A 21,976-nucleotide genomic window follows, 5' to 3' on the forward strand; every position below is an offset into this window, starting at 1 on the left:
GGCACCAACAGGTGATCTGAGCCAATCAGATTTAGACTCCTGAGAAATTAGAGTGTAGCTAGAATGTGCTAGTTAGTGTGAGGAAGCTGAAACTGAAGAATCTTGATTAGAGAGGAGCCTAAGAGACCATAATGCCAAGCTAGGTTTGAGGGAGCAGAAACTATGCTGAAGTCAAGAAACTGGGCAGGAGAGAGAAGAAAATGAGTCAGGATGGCCCACAGACACAGCTGGGAGCACAGCTGGACCCAGAGCTGCTGCTCTTCCTAGAAGTTTCCGCATCTGCTTCCAGTCCGCATGCATTCTCCTGGTAAACCTCCCGATTTCCAAGAAAACTTGACTGAGCCTTTGTTGTTTACAGCCAAGAGTCTCGACATGTGTCAAAGCATTTCTTTTCTTCCTGCTTTCACTCAGTTACAAAGTTTATACTTGATTACTTTGAGCTTTTCCATTTTCCCAGTAAGATTTAAAAATTATTGTCTCATAGAAAGATCTCTGAGAGCAGAACTTTCACAGAAACCAAACAGAAAGAGCTAATTAGACCCATTTACTTATCTTCAAATAAATACTGTATTTAAAAATCCTAAATATTTATGGAAGAAGATTCCCTAACTTCCTCCAATGGTTTGCTCAATTTTCTCATAAATAGTAGACAGAACTCATCTGCCAAGAGGCCCCACTATCTGATATTTGCACATACTGGGGTTTTCTCCCCTTTTTCTAGTTGCTCTGGGTAGAATATCTGACTTCTCTCATATGTGCCCCTGGGCTCCTCTTAACCCATTGGGTGAGTTGTTTCCTTCCCTACGGTCTTTTTCTAGTTGCTCTGGGTAGAATATCTGACTTTTTGACTTGACTTGCGTTGTAAACATGTCACCTACTGGGCTTCTCTTAACCCATTGGGTGAGTTGTTTCCTTCCCTACGGCCCAGTTCCCTATACCAGAGGCCTATTTGGGGTGAACGGGAGTGGTCCATCAGAAGCTGAACCTTTTTAAACTTTAAACATAGTTAAACTTATATATTGTGCTATAGAAAGATCCAGAACTTTTTGTCACTTCATCTCCGACAAGGGAAGACTGGTGATTAGCTTGATGGAAATGTAGATCCCATAGTGGTTCTGCCATGTTAGTCATTGTCCTTCATTTATCAGAGTCACCTCAAACTTTAAGAAATATGCAGATACTTAAGCCACTAGAAATATGTAATGCTCCTAATTTTCATTCCTTTTGTGTTATTTGGGCCAAATACCTGCCACATAGAGCCTATATTTAAATAATTCATGAATTTTTGGATGTCTAGTTTCTTTTGGGGTCATCTTAAGGACAACATTGACTGTACAGAAAATCATACAAGTTGTGTGCATAATCCAATTTGCTCATCAGCTGAACATAGCAGAAGGACTTTTCAACCTGAATATGCATGGATGCTGGATATTCCAAGAAGGATAATTCTGAGCCACAGTCTGATACATGTTTCTATGGTTGATTCCCAGTTAATGGTGGCTGGATTTGCCACATTATCTTTCATTGCAGGGCCTGCTCCTTCTTAACTTTATGCACTTTTAACACCTCTTCTATTGAGAAGCTTGCGTTGTAAACATGTCACCTACTTTCTATGGGAGAACCTTAGCTGCTTAATGGTGCTCATGCATAGACACTCCCCCACCCCTTCCCAGACATTCATGCCTCTGTGTCCCATGATGTTCTCGTTCTGTGAGCTGAATGTCCTCCTTGCCTTGTCAAGCTCCCAAGGCCCAGATTAAGTCCCCCTTTTCTCTGAATTCTTCTGACTTTTCCAGTTCTATCTGGTCCCCAGTTCTTCTGAACCTTTACAGCCTTAGCCATTCATACCAACTTAACTTTTAGTGTAAACTGTAATGGATTGCTTCCTGCTATTCAGGTCAGCCCCTGAACCAAATCACCAACTTTGAAATGGAACTGGGATCATGGCCTTTACTATGACTTTGTGCTGCATGCATCTTGCCTGAGCATTCACAAAAAAATGTTTTGGTTGATCCACTTCAACTCTATTTCCTTTGCACATGGAAAAGCAACGTGAAGCACCGTCACCACCACTTCTTCTGCAGGAAAAGCTAGAGGGGCACAAACCTTTGAATTATTCTGGAAAAGGACTTTTATTTTCCCAGGAATTGCCATTGCAGAAGAGCAGGCTGAAGAGAGAGGACAGCCTCCCAGTTTCTTCATAAACTTGCTTCATTAAGTTGTTCTAAGAGGATGCTCAGATGCTCTGACATGCCCATATTGAAGTATAAAATCCCATTCAAAAGTGAAGCCTAAATGATAGTTTAAGTTATCCTTCTGAGCGTGGACAATTAAGCACTCACCATAGTAGAATTAGCCATTGTCAATACCATGGTGTCATCACTACTCCCCTCTTCCCTACATCACAGGGAGAAAATAGATGCCCCAATTAAAAAGTGGTCTATAAATATTTGAGTTGAACTGTTACTAGAAGACCTTCTTATTCTCACTTTTTACATATTCTGGGTGTCCAAGATGCAAAATTACTTTTACCATGTGCTTCAATGGCTCCATGATTTTTGACAATTAACATTACTCTGGCATTTGCTCACAGTCAGTAGGTCTGAGCTTGGAAAGCAAGTCCTATAAATCCTGGCTAATTTCCCCTAAGCCCCAGGACTGGAAATTAGGTTGCTGCCACCAGGGTTTTCACATGACTCAACTCCTCTCCAAGCTCTGCTGAAGCAAAGCATTTGGCACACAAGCCAGTCCATTGCTTCAAATGTGAGTATGAATGTGAACGGGCTTTGTAAGTGTCCCCTTCCCAGTGGGGGCTTGGGTCTAATAGCCGTGATCAGAGAATAAAATAGATCATTGCTGTCACTGAGACTCGTTGGACTCTAGGACAAAGAGCATCCCAAAGCTTCAGCTTCTCACAGGGGAAAGGGAGACAGACAGTACCCTTCTATTTTACTGCCTCTAGTCCACCTGGGGGTCCTGGAGGCAGCACAGAGGGCCTGGATAAGCCACCTAAACCAGCTGCAGGATGAGCAGAAGCAGAGCAGGGGGAAGGAGGGGCAGAGAAGTAGCCGCATTCAAATAGGGAGCAAAGCAAATGTGAAAGACCCAGAGGTGGGAAGCACAAGGTCTGAACTGGGTTGGCCATGGCAGCTGTGCTCTGGGGAAATCTCTTTTGAAGGCCTGTAGCACCGCTGGCCCTGGGGCACAGCTGCCATTGTTCAGAGAGTACAATTCAGAATGGATTGTTTCCCACCAAACATCTGAAACAGAAAAAATACGATGAACTTAAAAATTGGAATCAGAAGTCTTGAATTCATGTTCAATGCAGTGAGGTGCTGAAGCTGACTCATGAGAGCCAGTATCTCTCTCTCTCTTCCCAACTCCATGTTCAGTGAGTCAGGTTGATGCCTTGAAACTGGCCGTTATTGGAATGTGAACACCACAGAAATTGGCAAATTAAAAGTCAGTGTTGTAGGATCCCCCTACCCACCACTCCGCAGCAAGTCACCACTGCACATCTGCCACATCGGTCATTTGAACCTGGGTACATTTTGTAACTTCTCCAAATCTTGAATGATACCTACTTCACAGGGGTATTGATGTAAATGTGACAATTAACTTGGAAGTTCTCTGTAAATTCAAAAGTTTCTACAAGTGAGCGATTCATTATTTGAAGTAAAATGTTAAGTACAAAGTTTTTTTTGTTTTTTTTTTAAATATATTTTATTGATTTTTTACAGAGAGGAGGGGAGAGGGATAGAGAGTTAGAAACATCGATGAGAGAGAAACATCGATCAGCTGCCTCCTGCACACTCCCCACTGGGGATGTGCCCGAAACCAAGGTACATGCCCTTGACTGGAATCGAACCTGGGACCCTTCAGTCCGCCGGCCGACGCTCTATCCACTGAGCCAAACCAGTTAGGGCTAAGTACAAAGTTTTAACATTTATTAAAATTAAAGCATATTATGATCACCCTTTTTAGCTTAAAATATGATATAGGACAAGATTTCAGAAAGCACAACATATAGAAAGCAGCATATTAGACTCAGTTAAAACTATTATGTGCACGTTACAAAACTCTAACTCAAATTGGCTTCAACAATGAAGTAAGTTCATTGTCACCTAGACTAAAAAGGCCAAAGAGAGGGCCGGTTAATTCAGCTAGCTCAATCCAGAGACAAGGCTTAACCAGCAGCTCACACGATGTCATCACAGAGCAGGATGACCATATGTCCCTGTTTACCCAGGAGAGTCCAGTTTATTCATCCTGTCTGGTTTGGCATTCATCTTGCCTCATTTCATTCTCAAAGTTTTCCTAGTTTACAAGATAAATGATATGTTTACTTTATCAAGGTTTGCACTCTCTGCTCAGTTTCTGTGTTGTAGGATTCACCCTCCAGTATCATATAATACACTTCCATGTGGGTAGCAAATTACCTATAGCAGCTGCAGACCTCACACCCTGACACCCCTTGATTTAGTGGGACAGAAAATCACTTCCAACAGCACCTAGACAAGTGCCGGGACTCACTGTTTCTCCCTGGTCTGATTTAGGTCGCGTGGCCATTCCTGAGCATCCATTTAGGAGCATGGGTTTGCTGATGGACTTAGCCAGTCATGTTCACACCTAGAGTAAGAATAAGATAATTCCACACAAATCATGCAACCAAGAATGAGGGTGGGTGAATTCTCCCAAGGAACAACAGTCGCTGTGGGCAGCAGAAGAGGTGAGTGGATACTGGAGAGGTAATTAATACCAAGCCAAAATGATTTTGTCCATTTCCCAGTCAGGTTCGTTGCGGAACCGTAAAAGCACTGGAGCAGGGATCAGCTGACCCAGTTTTTAGCTTTTCCACTAAGTAGCGTTGGGATGGTGGGCCAGCCTGCGCGTGTCTTAGACCTCAGTTTCCTGTTATTGTTAGGTAAAGTGCGAAGGTAGGACTAGAGTACTTCAAAGATTCTGTTTCGCTCTATGTGTTTAAGTTATGGCTATATTTTCTCATCAGTCTTCAGAGTTATCAGTTCCAGGTTTATTTCCTTACCTGATTTTTCTCACTGGAGTTCCATAGACCTCACCTTGGCTTTAGTCTTAAAGCTAGAAGCCTTCCCACCCTGGTGGGGATCTGAAGTGTTCCATTGCTCCTATTAAGTCAGTCATATTCTTTAACTAGCTAACTATCCCCACAGTTTACAACTTGTGTCAGAGTCCAGGAAGATTTGCTTTTAGTTTTTTCCCAGTGAACCAAACAAGTCATAAAAACAGATTTATATCATGGTTTCCTTACAGCTGCATTTCATCCTAGGTTTCTTAAATCAAGAAATTGACTATCATAATGGCTGAATGAATAAAACACGGCAGCAATGAGTGACTGCCTTTAGCAAACGGAGAGGGAGGCTTATTATTTAAATGTTCCTGGTTACATTAAGTGGAGCAAAAGGCTTGGAATCAAAAGTAAGAGAAATAGGCAGCCACGTCAAAAACGCCACCAAGCTGTAAATAAAATATGAAACTGGCTTAGAAAGGGAGCATTACATCGAAGTCAAACACTGATATATAGTCCCTAATTGTGAGACGTTTGTAAAAGGTGACATGACACCTGTCAGTTACCCACAGCAGCCAGGAAGTAGATTACATGAATAATTCACGATCCAGTGCCCTTTGTTGCTAAGCCGTCTAAGCCCAGTCCATAAAATAACTGCTGATACGAGAGAAGGAAAAATATGTTTAAGTTGCAAGAGCCTTATGTTTCACATGGAAATGTTCTAAAGGCAGTTTCATTATGGAACTATGTTCCAGTGAGCACCAGTGGCTAAATAATTAACATGTGAGCCTTGATCAGGTGTAACAAAGGAGGGGGCTTGGGCTCTGGAAACTTTATATGCTCCCTAGGGGAGGCCCATAAGAGAATCTTCAGTATCAGAAACATATCATCACGGCCTTACAATTTTCTCACCCTCCCAAACAGCATGCAAACCTTTAAGAAGGCCAAGTCTGACTTTTGTTTTGGAATCATGGAATTATAGAATATTAAATGTGGGAGGTCACTTAGAGATAGCCTACTTCATTGGTTCTTAGAAGCAACAGAAACCTTTTTTTCAAAGTCTCATGTGAGAGTACACAATGTAAGACAGATAAAAGTGGAATTGTCTTAGTTGACTCTGGGATGGTGGTGAGGAGGAGGATAAAATGGTCAGGAACTACCTACTCAGCAGCCCCCTGCCCCACCCCAGCCCAAGCCCCTGCAGGGATCCAACTGTCCTGTTTCCCAGATAAGAAAACAGAGGCTCCTGAGAGACAAAGGGGCGCACTGAAGTCCCAGGCCAGTCAGTGGCAGAGCTGGGACTGAGAGCCAGACCGCTGCCTCCCGTGCAACACACAGACACATGTACAACTGTAAGTACAGCTTGTCTACACAGCCACGTGAGTAGCCAGGATTTGGAGAAATACCAGTTCTGCAGCTCCCAGGACCTCACAAGTGAGCATGAGGAATAAAAAAAAACAACTGACTCTTTCATCTGTGGTCTGGGCCCAGGCAGCCTGATACCTACAAGCCCCACCTCCCCCACTCCAGTGTTTGCCACAAGGCCAGGGTCAGAGGTCACGAGGCAGGTGGAAGGTGGGGCCTTGGAATGCCCAGGGGACTGGGCAGGCAGCCATAGGTAACCGGAGCCAGCCATCCAATCCATCTGCTTCCCTGGGCTGCTGTAAGAAAAAGTGTCATTGGAGAGAGAGCTACAGAGGTGGCTGATTCCAGCAGAGAATCCAGCAACGCTGAGGAGGAAGATTTTCTCACCTCGACAACGTGGTTCATTCCTTGTAGCTTCCTTCCTTCATAATGAAGATTCCAGCGGACAAAGGGGAGCAAAAAGAGGTTGTGTTTCATAGAGTTCATGAAAAAAGAAGACCTTCTTTTTTCATTTTAGGCTTACTTGCTGCCAAGGTTTGGCTTTGTTTTTTTTTTAAATTTGCAAGGAGATTTCATTTCTGTGTAAACCTACTGTGTGCAAATGTTTTGGCACAGGTTTTCTCTAATGTTTGCTATTGTCTCAGTTGATTTATATAAAAGCTTTTCAGGAGGTTTCCATTTCTAGGAAAATGGTACTGGGAAAGGGAACCAAGTTTCTGATGTGGGTCAAAAGTAAATATAATTTCAAGACTTTCTGAATGTATTTCTTTGCAATCAGTAATCACTTTTATAATGAACACATAATAATTTGTTTACAAAATAATAATGTGCTGTTGGTTTCACTGGAAATGCTGAAGATGAAATGTTTTCATTCTGACCATTCCAACCAGCCTGCAACAGGGGAAAGTGGGCATCTTGATGTCACAGCTGGTTTGAGGCTGATTCTCTCAGTGCGTACGTCACTATGCCCCTTTGACTATGTGAGGGTGGGAGAATTTCTTTCAACAAATGGAGGTTATTATTAAATGAGTCAATGATTTCCTAAACTAATTAATACTTGTTCCAATAATGCTTCAATGTCTCGCAAGGACGGCCTGGGGAACTCTTCTCTAGCACGAGACTGGTGGAGCTAGAGCAGCTGAGTGTGAGACCAGCAAATGGATAGACCTCCCGCCAGCCTCAGTTTCCTTGTTTGTAATTCGAGTGCCTGCCTCACAGGATGGCTGCGAGCATTATGGCTACCACATCTGCTTGGCATAATCCTTGCCTAATTGGGTTGTAGTCTGGGTTCCCAGAAATCTGGGGCTGAGACAAAGGCTTCCACGCACGTTCTTTATTGCGCATGTGACTCGAGGGAGCTGGATGCGAGATGGAGGCACCACACAGGGGAAAAGCAGGCATCGTCAAGGCGGCTACTGCTTAGCGTTGTCATTTGTAGCAGGTCAACGAACAAAACACCCAGCTAACGTTGAATTCAAATAAGCAACAAAGGCTTTTTTACTATAAGCGCATACCATGTAATATTTGGGACATACTTAGAGTAAAAAATTCTTTGTTGTTTACCTGGAATTCAAAGTTAACTGAAAGTCCTGTGTTTTATCTGCAACTAGATGCTTGATCCTCTGGGACTGAGAAGTCATATGAAATCTGTGTTGTCATTGAGCCATGCGTCCCCTTCCCCCACTGGTCAAAGTTAATGTTCCCCGTAGGTCAGAACTCTCGGAGCTCTTCTGTGTTACTCATGTAGGGCTGAGTGTGTTCCCATTTCTGTCCCCAGTGTCAGGTCAGAGCCGAAGGTGAGGTGCCAAGTTGGTCCTGTTTGAGGCTGACCTGAGGCAGCAGTGGCTGCTAGACACATGACAGTGGAAGGTGTGCAAGAGGTGTCCGTTACAGATGGTGAAGCGTAGAGATGGAGAGTGCACATCTTGGAGCAAAAGGCCTGTGTTCGAATCTCGGTTCTGCCACTTAGTAAGGCAGGTAATATAAAGTTTCCATGTCTCAGTTTCTTCATTTTAAAATGGCGATAATAATGCATAGTAGGATTGTTATGAAGATTAAAAACAAATACAAAGTTCTCAGAATGGTCCTTGGGAGATCCTAAGTGTTTGCTGTTATCCTGAGAGTGGTAGATTTCAACCACTAACTTTGCAGCTGGGAAAACTTGAATACCTTGCAACTAACTGTGTTGCCAAATTTTGATCCATGTCAAAAATATTTTTTTTTTTTCACAAGTGAGGCTAAATGTTATCACCACCTGGCTCATGTGGTTGTTCTTCAGCACTGAGAAGAATTATTATCTGCCTGGATTATGGTCTTTTAGAGAATCCAGAGGGAAAGGTTTTTCGTGCCCCATTGAACCCATGGTCTTCCTGAGGAACCAGCTACATGCCCTGAGCCTCCCACCCCTCACTCTCCACCAGTCGTATCCCCTCCATCCAGCACCACAGGACACGCTCAGCTGGACACCGTCTGCTAACCCCGAGGTAACTAGATGTAGCCATGGTTATAGCAGAAATAAATGGCACATATTGACCAGAACAGAAAATTATGTATCTCTCCATATGCTGAGATTAATAGTAAGTTTTTTCAATTCTCTGAAACTTGCTTCTTTGTCCCAGTGTTCATTTCTCAATACCTCACATGACCTGCCAGAAATTCTAAAATGTGAATCTGGGCCTCAAACACAAAATTGCTGAAAAAATGCTGGCTTACAGAGTCACTCAAGTAGTGCTTCCTCCACAAAACCATCCCACGCTCTTCCTGCCCTTAGAAGCTGGCCCCTCGGTGCTGTGTCGGACTGCTGGCAGTCCTCAGCCTCAGCCCTGAAGGCAGAGCATCCTAATGGCTTGTTTGCAGGTCTGAGACTGTTGAACTCCATAGGGCAGAGCCACGTATATTCACCTCTGTATCTCTAACCCCCAGCCCACTTCTGGCATAGGGCGGGAGCAGCCCTCATTTATCCAGTAGGCACAGTATGCACCATGCCCAGGACCTACAATGTTTTTTAGGGGGGTCCATGAAAAATTTTAAATTTCCCTTAACATCAGAAGGAAAAAAGGAACTGTTAAAGTAGAAGTAAATTTTAAAATTTTTCCTCATATCAGAAAAAAACAAAGAAACTTTTAGGGCCCTAAAATCTATTCAATTGTCTTAATGTTTGTTTTTTAATGGAGAAAGGGCCCCAAAAATATAAAGTGCTGAGGGCCCACAAAAGTCATAATGTGGTCCTGGTATTGAAAGATGAAGTAAACAAGTGAGTAAATGTGCAATGACTGTTTAAAAATGCTTTACAAATGACACAGTGCCATGAAAATGTAGCTTATTACTAAAAGCTGACAGTTTTATTGCTGCTGTAAAGTTCTCCTGACCTTTAGGACATTAGCCTCTAAGGAGTTTAAATTATTTTTCCAAATTGAAGGCTTTTTTTAGTCATATTCATATTCTTTCTTCCTATGAAAGAACAGCTTTAAGTGACTTCCTATAAAGAATATTGTAGTGGCCTGACTGGCATGGCTCAGTGGTTGAGCGTCAATCTATGAACCAGGAGGTCATGGTTCCATTCCCGGTCAGGGCACGTGCCTGGGTTGTGGGCTCGATCCCCAGTGTGAGGCATGCAGGAGGCAGCCGATCTTTCATCATTGATGTTTTTATCTCTCTCTCCCTCTCCCTTCCTCTCTGAAATCAATAAAAATATTTTTTTAAAAGAATATTGTAGTGTGGACAGGGAGGGGGCAATACAGGCACAGAACAAAAAGGCTCCAGTAGTCAGAAGAGCTGTCCAGGTACTTCTCACTTACATACCCAGTATATATGCCACACGAAGTGAGCACTGGATGAAAAGCTGAGTTACTAAAGAAGGGGAACCAAAGTGACTGTTATTTTTACAAAGAAGAAGTCCATGAGCCTAACGTTCATGTAATGAAAGCTCACTACCCCACAATCACGGCTCACCGCTGAGAAAAGTGAACTCGAGTACTTCTGGAGCGATCTGGTGCTATATTCTACCCTTTGAGTTGGTTGATGACAAATGAATCCTATCAGTCTCTCTCTTGGAAAATATAAACTCAGGGACACTGATGCCCAGAGTATCTTCCAAGGGATGCTGAGACCGTTCTGACCCGGAGATCACTCAGGAGACGCTACTCTGGGCTTCCACCCGTACTAAGGCGAATCCGGACACATCCGTTTCTTGGAATCTTGAAGAGCCAAACTAATGTAAGAAAGAAACGTTACTTTCTGAAATTATTCTCAGTAGAATTCCTTTAAAATATGAGGCCTCGTGGTGCATTAAAATATGAGAGTACAAAACGACCATAGGTGGTGAACTTAAGGAAAGGGTTATTTTTTCCTTTTTATTCTAAGACCTTTTTTCCATAATGCAGCTTTATTGGTCATACAAGAATAAAACAAACAAGAGTTACAATTTATGGAGCCCCAAACCATGCCCTAAGCTCTTCATACACATTTTTTTATTCAAGGAAAAAAATTAAATACAATGTGTTTTGCAAAAGTCATTTTGCAGAACTATTGAGAAGGACATTGTTTCACCTATAAAAGCAGCACAAAAGCAAAATCAACTATAATTAAAAAGCTACCATATTATTAGCCTCCTGTTTAGTTCCTGAGTTGTATGTTCCTAGGCTGGGCTTCCCCTGGCTTGGTTTTGACTTGATGCAGAGGTCAGAGAAGAGTTCTGATGAGAACAGGCTCTGGGGAGAATGGTCATGATCGGGTTCCCAGGAGATGGGCAGCCAAAGAGCAGAGAGCAAAAGGAACAAAGATGTCTAGCAAAGGGACAACTACCACCTCCTGAGTGTCTCCAGCTGTTCTAGGCAGCCATTCCAGGCATCTTACCTCCATGCACAAATGTCTCATGATGGATAGGCTCCTGTGTGCCAGGCACCACTCCAGTGTCTGTGTTATTAACAAACCTTCCCAATACATCAACAGGGCAGGTCCTATTATTATCACTGTCATGTTATAAGCATGGACACTGAGGCAAAGAAAGCTCAGTGCCAAGATCACCCAACCAGTAAGGGAGATAGGTCTGGAACCAAACTCGAAGCTACAGAGCCCAATGTAAAGCTCAAAACAATCCCAAGAAGTAGGGACTTTCATTAATCCCTATTTGACTTGCAGAGAACATGAGATTCAGAGAAGCCAGGCGACTTCCTGGCGTTTACCTAGTGAGTAATTAGCAGTGATGAGAAGTTTATCCAAGCAAACCGGGCCCCTGAGCCAACACACTGACATCACTTCAACACATGCAGTGTCCATGTTCAGGACGGCGCTCCAGCCTGTTTGCCAGAAGGGATATAATGGTGTGATAGAGAGGCTGCTGCGCAGGGAAAGGAGGCAGCGGGAGGGCACAGAAGAGGCTCTGGGGAGTGTGGCCGAAAGAAAAAGGGGACCAGCTCTGGGCTTGACACAACAATAGTGGAAGTAGTGCAGCTTTCCAGGACACAAGAAGAGGAAACAAATCAGAAAATGGGTAAGGCGGAGAGATTTCTTAAGGATAAGTTTTTTTTTTGTTTTGTTTGTTTTTAATATATTTTATTGATTTTTTACAGAGAGGAAGGGAGAGGGATAGAGAGTTAGAAACATCGATGAGAGAGAAATATCGATCAGCTGCCTCCTGCACACTCCCCACTGGGGATGTGCCCGCAACCAAGGTACATGCCCTTGACCGGAATCGCACCTGGGACCCTTGAGTCCGCAGGCTGACGCTCTATCCACTGAGCCAAACCGGTTAGGGCTAGGCGGAGAGATTTCTTAGAAGCACGGGGGCACAGAGAAAGGGGGACACCAAAGATGGTGTAAAGAAAAAGAAGGTGAACAAAGTATAAAGAAGGCTGTAGAATAAATGTCCTGGAAAGTTCGGAACCATCAGCTCATGGAGGGCCAGCATTGGGTGGGTGAAGTGACAGCTCACTGCACACCAGCCTCCCGTGGCCTCCACATGCAACACCAGGCAGGCCCTTTCTCCATCGGGTGGCACACACCCGAGGATCGTAAGCAAGGCCCTCGGGGCTTCGTTCACAATAAAACATTGTATGGGCCTTCCACCTATGACTCAGTGTGCATTGTATGTCTGATTGAAAGAAAGATTGGCTTTACCTGCAAGTGCTAACGTGTTGGCTGAGTTGAAATGAGTGCGCGATTACATAAGAAATAAAAATACCTGGGGAGCAAGCAGTTTACCACCAGGCATGGGACATGCAGAATCCTGAGAGGAGAGGTGCCAGGCAGCTCCTTTGCCAGCTGTGAGAATAGCTGTGGTTGGACGGGTGTTTTGTTTAGCTTTTACCCCAGTGTTTGGCACGGAGTCCTGAACACTGGATGGGGCCCCTGAACCCTGCCTGACACCGAATTGCTTTCTCTAATGTCATTCCTGTTTTACTTTGAGAAGGACTGGGTAACAACAAAGGGGAAAGGACAGAGTAATTAAAATTTGTTTTATGTGAAAACTTTATGTGCTGAGCCTTGCAAGAAATAGAGTGTAATGTTTAAAAGAAGAGCCTTTGGCCCTGGCCGGTGTGGCTCAGTTGGTTGGAGTGTGGTCTGGTACGGCAAAAGGTCGGGAGTTTGATTCCTGGTCAGGGTACATATCCAGATTGTGGGTTCAATTGGGAGATAATGGATAGATGTTTCTCTCTCACCTCTCTCTCTCTCTCTCTCTCTCTCTCTCTCACACACACACACACATTGATGTTTTTCTCTTTCTCTGTCTACCTCTCCCTTCTTCTCTCTCTCTAAAATCAATAAAAACTTCTCTGTCTACCTCTCCCTTCCTCTCTCTCTCTAAAATCAATGAAAACATATCCTTGAGTAAGGATTAAAAAAAAGAAAAAGAAAAAAAAAGAAGGAACTCTGGGACTAGACATAGATAGGTTCAAGCCTTGGCTCCATTACTGTAACAAGTTACTCAGTCTCCCTAAGCCTTAATGTTTTTCATCTGTACAATGGGCATAATACAGGATCAACCTCAGAGAGTCCATGTGGGAACGGTATGAGACAATGCAGGCAAATGGCTTAGTTTAGAACCTGGCACATAAGTGCCTAGCAAATGTTAGCTAGTATTGTCATCTGTAAAATGGGACCGATAACCTCTCCAGTTCCCTCAAGGAATGCTAAGGCTGAAACAAAAGGTTAGCAAGATGAGAGCTCTGTGAAAAGCACTTGTCAATTTTACATTATGCAATGTGGTGTAGTAAAACCAATATTGGACATGGAGTTAGAAGACTTGGATTCTGGTCTGTGGACCTTCATCTGTTTATCCTCTAAGGCAGTGGTTCTCAACCTTCTGGCCCTTTAAATACAGTTCCTCATGTTGTAACCCAACCATAAAATTATTTTCGTTGCTACTTCATAACTGTAATGTTGCTACTGTTATGAATCGTAATGTAAATATCTGATATGCAGGATGGTCTTAGACGACCCCTGTGAAAGAGCCGTTCGACCGCCAAAGGGGTCGCAGCCCACAGGTTGAGAACCGCTGCTCTAAGGGGTGGGTTGATTAAGTCCCCTTTGACCTCCCCTTTCGCTCTGACATTCTGGGACTCCAGGGCCCCTTCGTTCTCCTGCTCATCTGTGGCAGGAAGGCGGAGACCCTCCCTTGGGTGGGTTTGTGGCTGTAATACCCATTTCCCGCTGGCCTGCCAGGGCCCTATTTGACCAACTCAAAAAAGGAAAGAAAAAAAAAAGTACTCACACATATTGGGGAAGACTTGCCAGGTACTTTTAGTAAAAAAAGGCGAACGGAAGAACTGTGTGTAATTCTATTGCATAAACAGTCTAGAATAATTTTTAAAATATAGATTTTTGTATTGCAGGGATTATCTCTTGGGCAAGTTAAGGAAACTTTCACTTTAGGGTTTACACATTTCTGAACCTTATACTGTGAGCATGTTTTATTTGATAATGAAAGCAATTATAGTAAAGATGTAAATGAAATTCCAAATATGTTTGTTGTAGAGAGTTTTGGGGAAAAATAAGAAAATCGTTTATTACTTAGGCCAACCTAGAAATATTGCTTTAACATTTTCATTTATATTCTTTCAGTCTTTTTTCTATCTGTGTACTAGTATATCACAGAGAAATACATGTATTTATTTACAAAACATAACCACGTTGTCCATGCTGTCTTATAATTAGCCTCACTTAACAATACATTGTTTATGTTTCCCTGTCATTAAAGTCTCTCCTACAATCTACAGCATGATTTCAATGACTGCTTACTTTTCCATATTGTATGTGGCCAACCTTCTCTTGCTGCACATTTTGGCTCTTCTTGGTTTTCCCATTGACAGGCTTCTGGAGAATAATGAAACGCTGAAATGTTTGGCTTGCTTTCTCTCTTTGGGTAGAGCCGGCTGCTCTGTCTTTTCTTCCTCCTCTTTGTATCCTTTAGCTTTTGGGTGGAGGCCCAGCGAGCTCCACAAGGGGTGGTGTGTGTTTAAGAAACTCAGCTAAAGAAACAAACTGATCTCAAAGAGCTCTAAACCTAGAGTGTCGGGAAAATGCTGAGCATTGTAATTGGCCTAATGCTGCTCCCGTGAGAGATGCCATCTCCCTCGGCCTCCAGAGTTCTGGCAGGGAGCTTCACTCTTCTCATCCAGCTGATGACAGATAAATATTCCTCACTTCAACAGTTTTGTGCGGCCCCCAAAATGTTTCCCTCGGCCTGTCAAACACTCATTGGAAATGCCTACCAGCTCATCTTTGAAGATGGAAAAAACATGCTTGGTGACATCAGCAAACCGAGACTGTGGGCTATGGGTTTCATCAAAAAGATAGCCTCTTGGACCACACTGGCCCCTGCTCCCTGAGCCAGGCTGTTGGTCCAGTGATGGTGACTCAGGAGGGAATGCCAATGACGAGCGACAGGCATGCCAGGGAATTACTCAGCACATGCCAGCAAGTAACCTCATACGGTAATCAAACGCCGGCCAATCTGCGAACACTTTGCGTAACAGCATATTTGGATTTGGGGCTTAGCTCTTAGAGCTTGAGTTTCACGTTTGCCTGAGCCTAGTCCCAGCTTCCCAGGGCCCCTCCGGTGTGCCCTGTCTCTGCTTCCAAGTGCAGAGAGCAGTTCTTCCAAGAGCCAGAACTTGGCTCTCCCTTCGAGGTAATGCCAAACTCTGCCAGAGATCAGCTGTCTCATCTGTCTGCACTCCTCGTTCGGGCCAGCACTGCTTCTCCTTACGCCCTGTTTCTTACCAGTAGGCCAGCAATGTGGGTGATGAATGCCTCCTTTGCTGTTGGGATACTTAATAGTCAGTCTTGGTATTGTGATTTCTGATGCACCCTACCAACAAGAGAGAGGTTTGTTGACTGACAACTGCTGATATAATAAAATGCTATCCAGTCCTGGCTGTAATAACTGCCAAAGTATTTCTGTACCAACAGGCATTTGGACTGTCCAGAAGCTTCAGAAAGGGCAGAGAAGCTTATAGATTTCAAGGCCCCTCACTTCTGGATCTGGTCTTTCTGCAGATATCCTGAAAACTGAGAGTTTGATGGATTTAATTTAGGATCCACATGATATGATATCCTCTCTGCTTTCCCACACAAATGTGCTGTACAATGGCAGCCACTCTCTGGGGTCCCTTTAAGCTGAAGGCCAGGGCCAAATGAGCCAACTGGCCCACACACCTCATCGGCCCTGCCTCCATGTGTGTCAGCGTTTCCTCAAGGCCTGGGTATTTGTACTCAAGGTGATATCGAACATGAAGTATTTAAATAGCAATACCTTGGGTGAGAGACAAAGGCTAATCAATGATTGTGTCCATAATTCTTCCAATGAAGGAACCATTTATATTCAAACTCCAAGTGAGAAGAAATTGTTCCCATGAGGTAGGGCTTTTAAAATGCCCCTGCTCTTGCCACAGTGCCCTGAGAGCTGGATGGCACCTGGACAATGTGGTTGCAGACAGAGGCCCAGGTTAGAGAGACCAAGAGCTACAGTCACTCAGCAATAGCTGTATTAGAGACCAAAGCCTTCCCCAGGAAGAAGTTGATAAGGACTCAGTATTGAAACACAGTACTTTGCAAAGAGAAATGAATCAGTAATCAAAGATCCTGAAGAAAGAAGCTGACATTCCAACACAGATCTAATAATAAAACCTCATGGGATGTTCACCAGCTCTCCAGAGTAGGTGTGAACAGCAAGATTTCCCTTGCCCCATCAGTTAAGGGTCACTGCCAGTTCATTTGTTTGTTTTTTCCTTTTATTTATTTATTTTTCTAATTTATGTTGTTTTTATTTTTTAGTTACAGTCAACAAACAATATTATATTAGTTTTAGATGTACAACATAGTGATTAGACATTTATATTTATGAAGTGATCGCCCCAGTAAGTCTAGTATCCATCTGACGAAGAGATTCGTGCAATAGGCCTTCCCTTCTCCTGGCTGCTGGCACCAGTTTTCCTCTGGCACCCGGGACCCAGGCCTTCGCTGGGGCCAGAGCCGTCTTCCGTCCTCCATCTTCGCGGCCCCGGCTGGAGCTGCCTTCCGTCTTCCATCTTCGCAGCTCCGGCTCGCCTTCAGTCTTCGCTCTGCCACTTGGAGCCTATGTATGCAAATTAACCACCATCTTTGTTGGTGGTTAATTTGCATATCACGCTGATTAGCCAATGGGAGGCGTAGCGAAGGTATGGTCAATTACCCTGTTTGTCTATTATTAGATAAGATTGACTATATTCCCTATGCTGTACTTTACATCCCATGACTATCTTCATAACTGGCATTTTGCACATCTCAATAAGGAGAAACTGAAGGTTGATATCTGAACCCATTATAAAATGTGCTTATTACCAAGTGTGGGTTCTGTCATTCTCAAAAACAAACAAGAAATCTTTTCCTTCCAGAATGAATGAAAACCCCACTAACTTTTGTTAACTATAGGTATGTTTGGGGGGTAGAATCCTCACTGTGTCTCTAATTTTAACTGTGGATGATAAAAAGCAGAAGATGCCCAACTGAAGCAGCTATTAATACTTTTTGTAGCACTAGATATACGTATACCTGTGAGCCAAGGGCAATATGAAAGTAAAATCTCTTTCAAAGTAGGAAATAGACTGCTTGTCTTTTATAAAGCAAGAGTCAAGCACAGTAATTATTATTATTATTTTTAAATATATTTTTATTGATTTCAGAGAGGAAGGGAGAGGAAAAGAGAGATAGAAACATCAATGATGAGAATCATTGATCGGCTGCCTCCTGCACGCCCCCGACTGGGGATTGAGCCCGCAACCCGGGCATGTGCCCTTGACCGGAATCGAACTTGGGACCTTTCAGTCTGTAGGCCAATGCTCTACCCATTGAGCCAAACTGGCTAGGGCTAACACAGTAATTATTAATGCTTTATTGATAGTTATTAGTCCCCCCCAAATCTCAACAAGTTGAACCTATACTACCTATGTTCTTGGAAGAACATAAAATGTGGCCTCCAGTGACAATAATGAAAGGAAAGAATAAATTTGGGAAATTCTCTGAATAGTTCATCATAGAAATTAATCAACCCCAAGCCTTCAAATGTTAAAGACAATTTTTGAAGGTTTAAGAGATGTTCTTCAAAGAGCTATTTCTTTCATATGAACTACGTGAAGATCATTTTAAAGTTTTAAAGTCACACAATATGTAGAACACAAGAAAGGTGGTAGCGTTTAGAGAAAAGGCCTAGATGTTTGGCCTCTGCTACTGATTTCTGATGTTGACGGGTCAGGAGCCATTCCCAGGAAGGCTCGCAGCAGAACTTCGGAGCAAGAGTGGCACCTGAAGTACTGGTTTCCCCTGCAGGGTTGTTCCTGGAGTTCCTCTGCTGAGGTAGGCGGGGATGTGGGTGTCATGTTGACCTATGAGCAGCACTGTGGTGGTTTCCTCAAAGCAATTCAATTTCCATCCCCATACCATCATTTAATAAAACTCTACAAACCATGAGAACCTATCAGGAAAAAAGCGTGGTGCCATCCTGCCTCCCACTCTACTAATTATCTGCTTTTTTCTTTCACTTGGTCTCCTTCTAATTATTGGGCCATCACCTCCAATTCCAGAAGCCAATGCCTATTTTATTTTTCCAATCTAAAGATGAATAAGGAGTTTATTTTCTCTCGTCCAATGTCCAAGATGAACTTTCTCAACTCATCCTCCTCAAGGAAAAGAAGTTGTTGGCTGAGTCCCATTTGTAAGTTTATACACATCTTACCAACAGCATATACATACGCAGGTGCAGTGTCCTCTCTCTCAGGAACACTGTGCTCCGTGGATGTGTGTCAAGTGATGTAAAGGTCGCTATGGTTATCATCTCTTTTTCATTGATAGTGTGGAGGGAGAAAAGCACCCCAAATGGGCATATTGCAATTTAGAAGAATCTCTGGGTACTTTTAAAGCATTGGACCACAATGCACATTTTTTAAAGTGTCATCAATGACAGCATATTGGTTGTCATTTCTTGGAAACAGTCATGTAGGCCTAGAACATTGTTTCTGCTTCTTAGATGCCTATTTGTTTCCCACCTTTAGGATGCACTCTGATTATCTAAGGTAAGTCATTTGACAGGGGTGACAGGAAGATGAAAATCATGGGGTGAATGTGGGAAAGGGATGAAGAAGGCAAGCTTAATTGTTTAAAAATGTCAATAATTCTTACTCTTTTCCTGGATCTGCCACCCTCTGCTGTGCAACTTTTGGATCCTCTGGGCCTCAGCTTCCCCAACTCTAAAATTGGGATAATAATAGGGCCTAACTGCAAGTTGTGAGGTACAATGGGTTAGCATTTGTTAAGCGTTTAGGGTACTGTCTGGCACGTAAGTGCTCTCTAAGTGTCCCCGTCCGTATTAATATTCCAGCCTATATGTGAGCAGTCTGGGCCGGGCCTTTGGAAGGAGAATAATCAACACCACCATCGCACATTCTTGGAAAGAGTGTGTTGTGAATCAGCCAATTGACACACAAGCTTCCCCTCCCACATTTCCCATGATAGCTCCTCCTCCCTTCCCCAGGCTCAGTATCTTTCCTTCATCAACTCTAAACCACAGATAACTTACTGCTTCCAGGGGAATTTGTATTTTCACAAGGCTCACATACGTGAAAAGGTGTGACTTGGTGGAATTGCAGAAGGTGAGGGTGAAAGGATGCTTCTAAAACCCTCAAACACACCCCAGATGTGGTTACTTCATCCATCTACCTGTGAAGCTGACTCTGGCAGGAGAGGCGCTTGCACTTCACTAATTGCAGTACTGCCCTCCAAATCTTGCAATCTAAAAGAGGGAACGTTGATCCAGAGTGATAATAAACAGGTTAAGTAATTCAAGCCCGGTGATGTGGACTAACTCCCTGTCTCAGGTATTGGCATGGAGGTGCAGGGCACACGCAGGTGGAACAAGACCTGGTGTTTGGCTTCAATAACTTCACAGTTTATTGGAAGGGACAAAACACAGCAGATGGTGATAAGGGAATGTTTGTGAGTAAAAGGGAAAGAGAGGTGTGTTGACAGAAGACAGACTGAGCAGGTTAGAGAACAGAAACTTGAAAGCATTGGAGGTCTTTGGAAAGGGAGGCTCGGGTATGAACTGGAAAGTGACGTAGCCCAGCCCTTTCCGGCTGGATGATTAGCTGAGTGCCCAGCACCAGGATCTTCACTAGAGAGAAATGGGAGCCTGAGTATCAAGGACTTATTCTCATCCACTTGACATCATCTTCAGATTTTCATTTAACTTTTCCCTTCCACATCAGACACCCCTAATTCTTGGGTGGTCTGCCACTCCACTTCCTGCCAAGTCCCACTGCTTTACTCTAGGTGGAGGGCTGAGGGTATGGATCTTATTTCAAAAGGAGAGGGGAAATTGAAACCAGAAAGGCTTTTGATGAACTTTAAGAGATTCTGTCTTTTTTTCTCCAGCACAGGTTCCCCAAGGCTGGTATCTCTAGTTGAAAGCTTGTTTTTTTATTTTTGGTGAGAGTCAACCATTCAAAATGGAAGTCCTTTTATAATTGGATCTGGTTATGCAAACATAGCCCATTGATGTCATCAAATAGGGTCCAGATGCAAACAACCCACTCAAGTATAACTCGGAATAACTCCCAGGAGCTCAAGCAAACCGTCTCTCTCCCTACCACCCTTTTACCTCATAAGAATTCCTTCCATTTGGAAATGAGCAACAGGAAAAGAAACAAAAAAGGACTATTAAGATGTCTCAAATGGTCTTAAAATGACAGCAGTAACTAGTAAGAGTTGCTGGGATCACACAAAATTGCCATGTAAACAACTGAAGTAATTTCAGAGTTATGTGTGATTAGACATGCATCCCTAAGAAAGGTTAGGCACCTCCATTTCATGAAAGATAAATCAATTACAACGGGAAGGCAGGTTCCAAACGGAGGTCACCCCGTGACTCACAGCCAGGTGCCCACAAGACGACTGGGTTCGCTGCAATTTGTTTAACAGGGCGTCACATTCCCTGAGGCCCTGGGTGTTTTAACTGTTCTGGATAGACAGTAACCAGTTGTTGGGTGAGGCCTAATACAGGGAACCCTAGAATGGTAATGGTGCTGCCATTTTCTGCACAAAAGAAAGTTTCAGTTGCGTAAAAGGAGGTAGGTAACGCACAGCAAGTCCTAGACCTCAGAGCTGACTGCCACGGCTGCCTGATTTTCCCAGAATGCCATTGTCTTGTGAGTACCTGTTTGGTCAAGAGGCCACAGTATTGACTAGTGTAGTGGGTCAGATTTTGTACTTTCAGAATAATTCTTAATTTTTTGTGTGTGGGGAGGGGAGGGGGGGGAAGGAGGGGGCAGGCTCCAGGACTACTATGGACTCTGTGAACCTTCATAGGTAGCTGAGAAAATGATGAAAAGTTGAGGGGGGTGGGGCGGGGGGAGAGAGAACACAAAACAGTACTTTAAGTTAGGAAAACCAAAGTCTAGAAAAGTGGTAAAGTGGTTGGTGCAATCTTCCTGAGTTAGCTCTGGGGCAGAATTAGACACTAACCAAGAAATCCCCAGAAGGTGCTCAGTGAATGTTGGTAGAATGAATGTTGACTAAAACCCTGAAGCTTCTCCTGTGAGATTCTTCTTCACATCAGGTGTTATTAACAGGAAGTTCTTTCTATGGTCAACCCCCAAATCCCGTCTCCAGCAGCTTCAGCCCATTCTCTCCCTTCCTGCTCTGAGGAGACCCAGGAGAGATGCTGACAGTGCTGTGCTTCCATCTCTATTAAATTTGTACATCTTAAACTTGCCCTGAACCTTCCACTTTTGTGGGCTGAATGCCAATTTTGTAAGCTTTTCCTTCAAAACTGTAATTTCACAAACACTTCCATGTACCAAACTTACGAATCACAAATGTTGAGAAATTACTTACACATTACCATATAGACATAGCCACACCGAGATAAATAATGTGCTTTGTTCATAAAGATGCTGCTCCCGTTGAAATCCCTGCATCCCGGGCAGTTGGTGGCAGCACTGTAGGTTTCTATCTTCTCTCTTGAGCCTGGAAGGAGGTGATAGCTGATGAGCTAGACTAATGAGCTGCAGGTTTGCACTGATTAAATGCCCATTT

At 43.5% G+C, this 21,976-nt stretch overlaps 1 protein-coding gene across 1 annotated transcript in view; it reads left to right on the top strand.

Annotated features, from left to right (window-relative positions):
* LOC106728034 overlaps window positions 1-2,451 on the top strand; it is a 95,576-nt gene extending 93,125 nt beyond the window's left edge. The window contains exon 5 of the mRNA XM_014548829.1: window positions 1,898-2,451. Within this exon, the coding sequence (XP_014404315.1) occupies window positions 1,898-1,909 (12 nt within the window). The 3' untranslated portion in view covers window positions 1,910-2,451. The remainder of the gene's footprint in view (window positions 1-1,897) is intronic.
* The last annotated feature ends 19,525 nt before the right edge of the window (window positions 2,452-21,976 follow it).

The sequence above is a fragment of the Myotis brandtii genome, unplaced genomic scaffold (genome assembly GCF_000412655.1).
Source record: "Myotis brandtii unplaced genomic scaffold, ASM41265v1 scaffold115, whole genome shotgun sequence".
NCBI classification, from domain to species: Eukaryota; Metazoa; Chordata; class Mammalia; order Chiroptera; family Vespertilionidae; genus Myotis; species Myotis brandtii.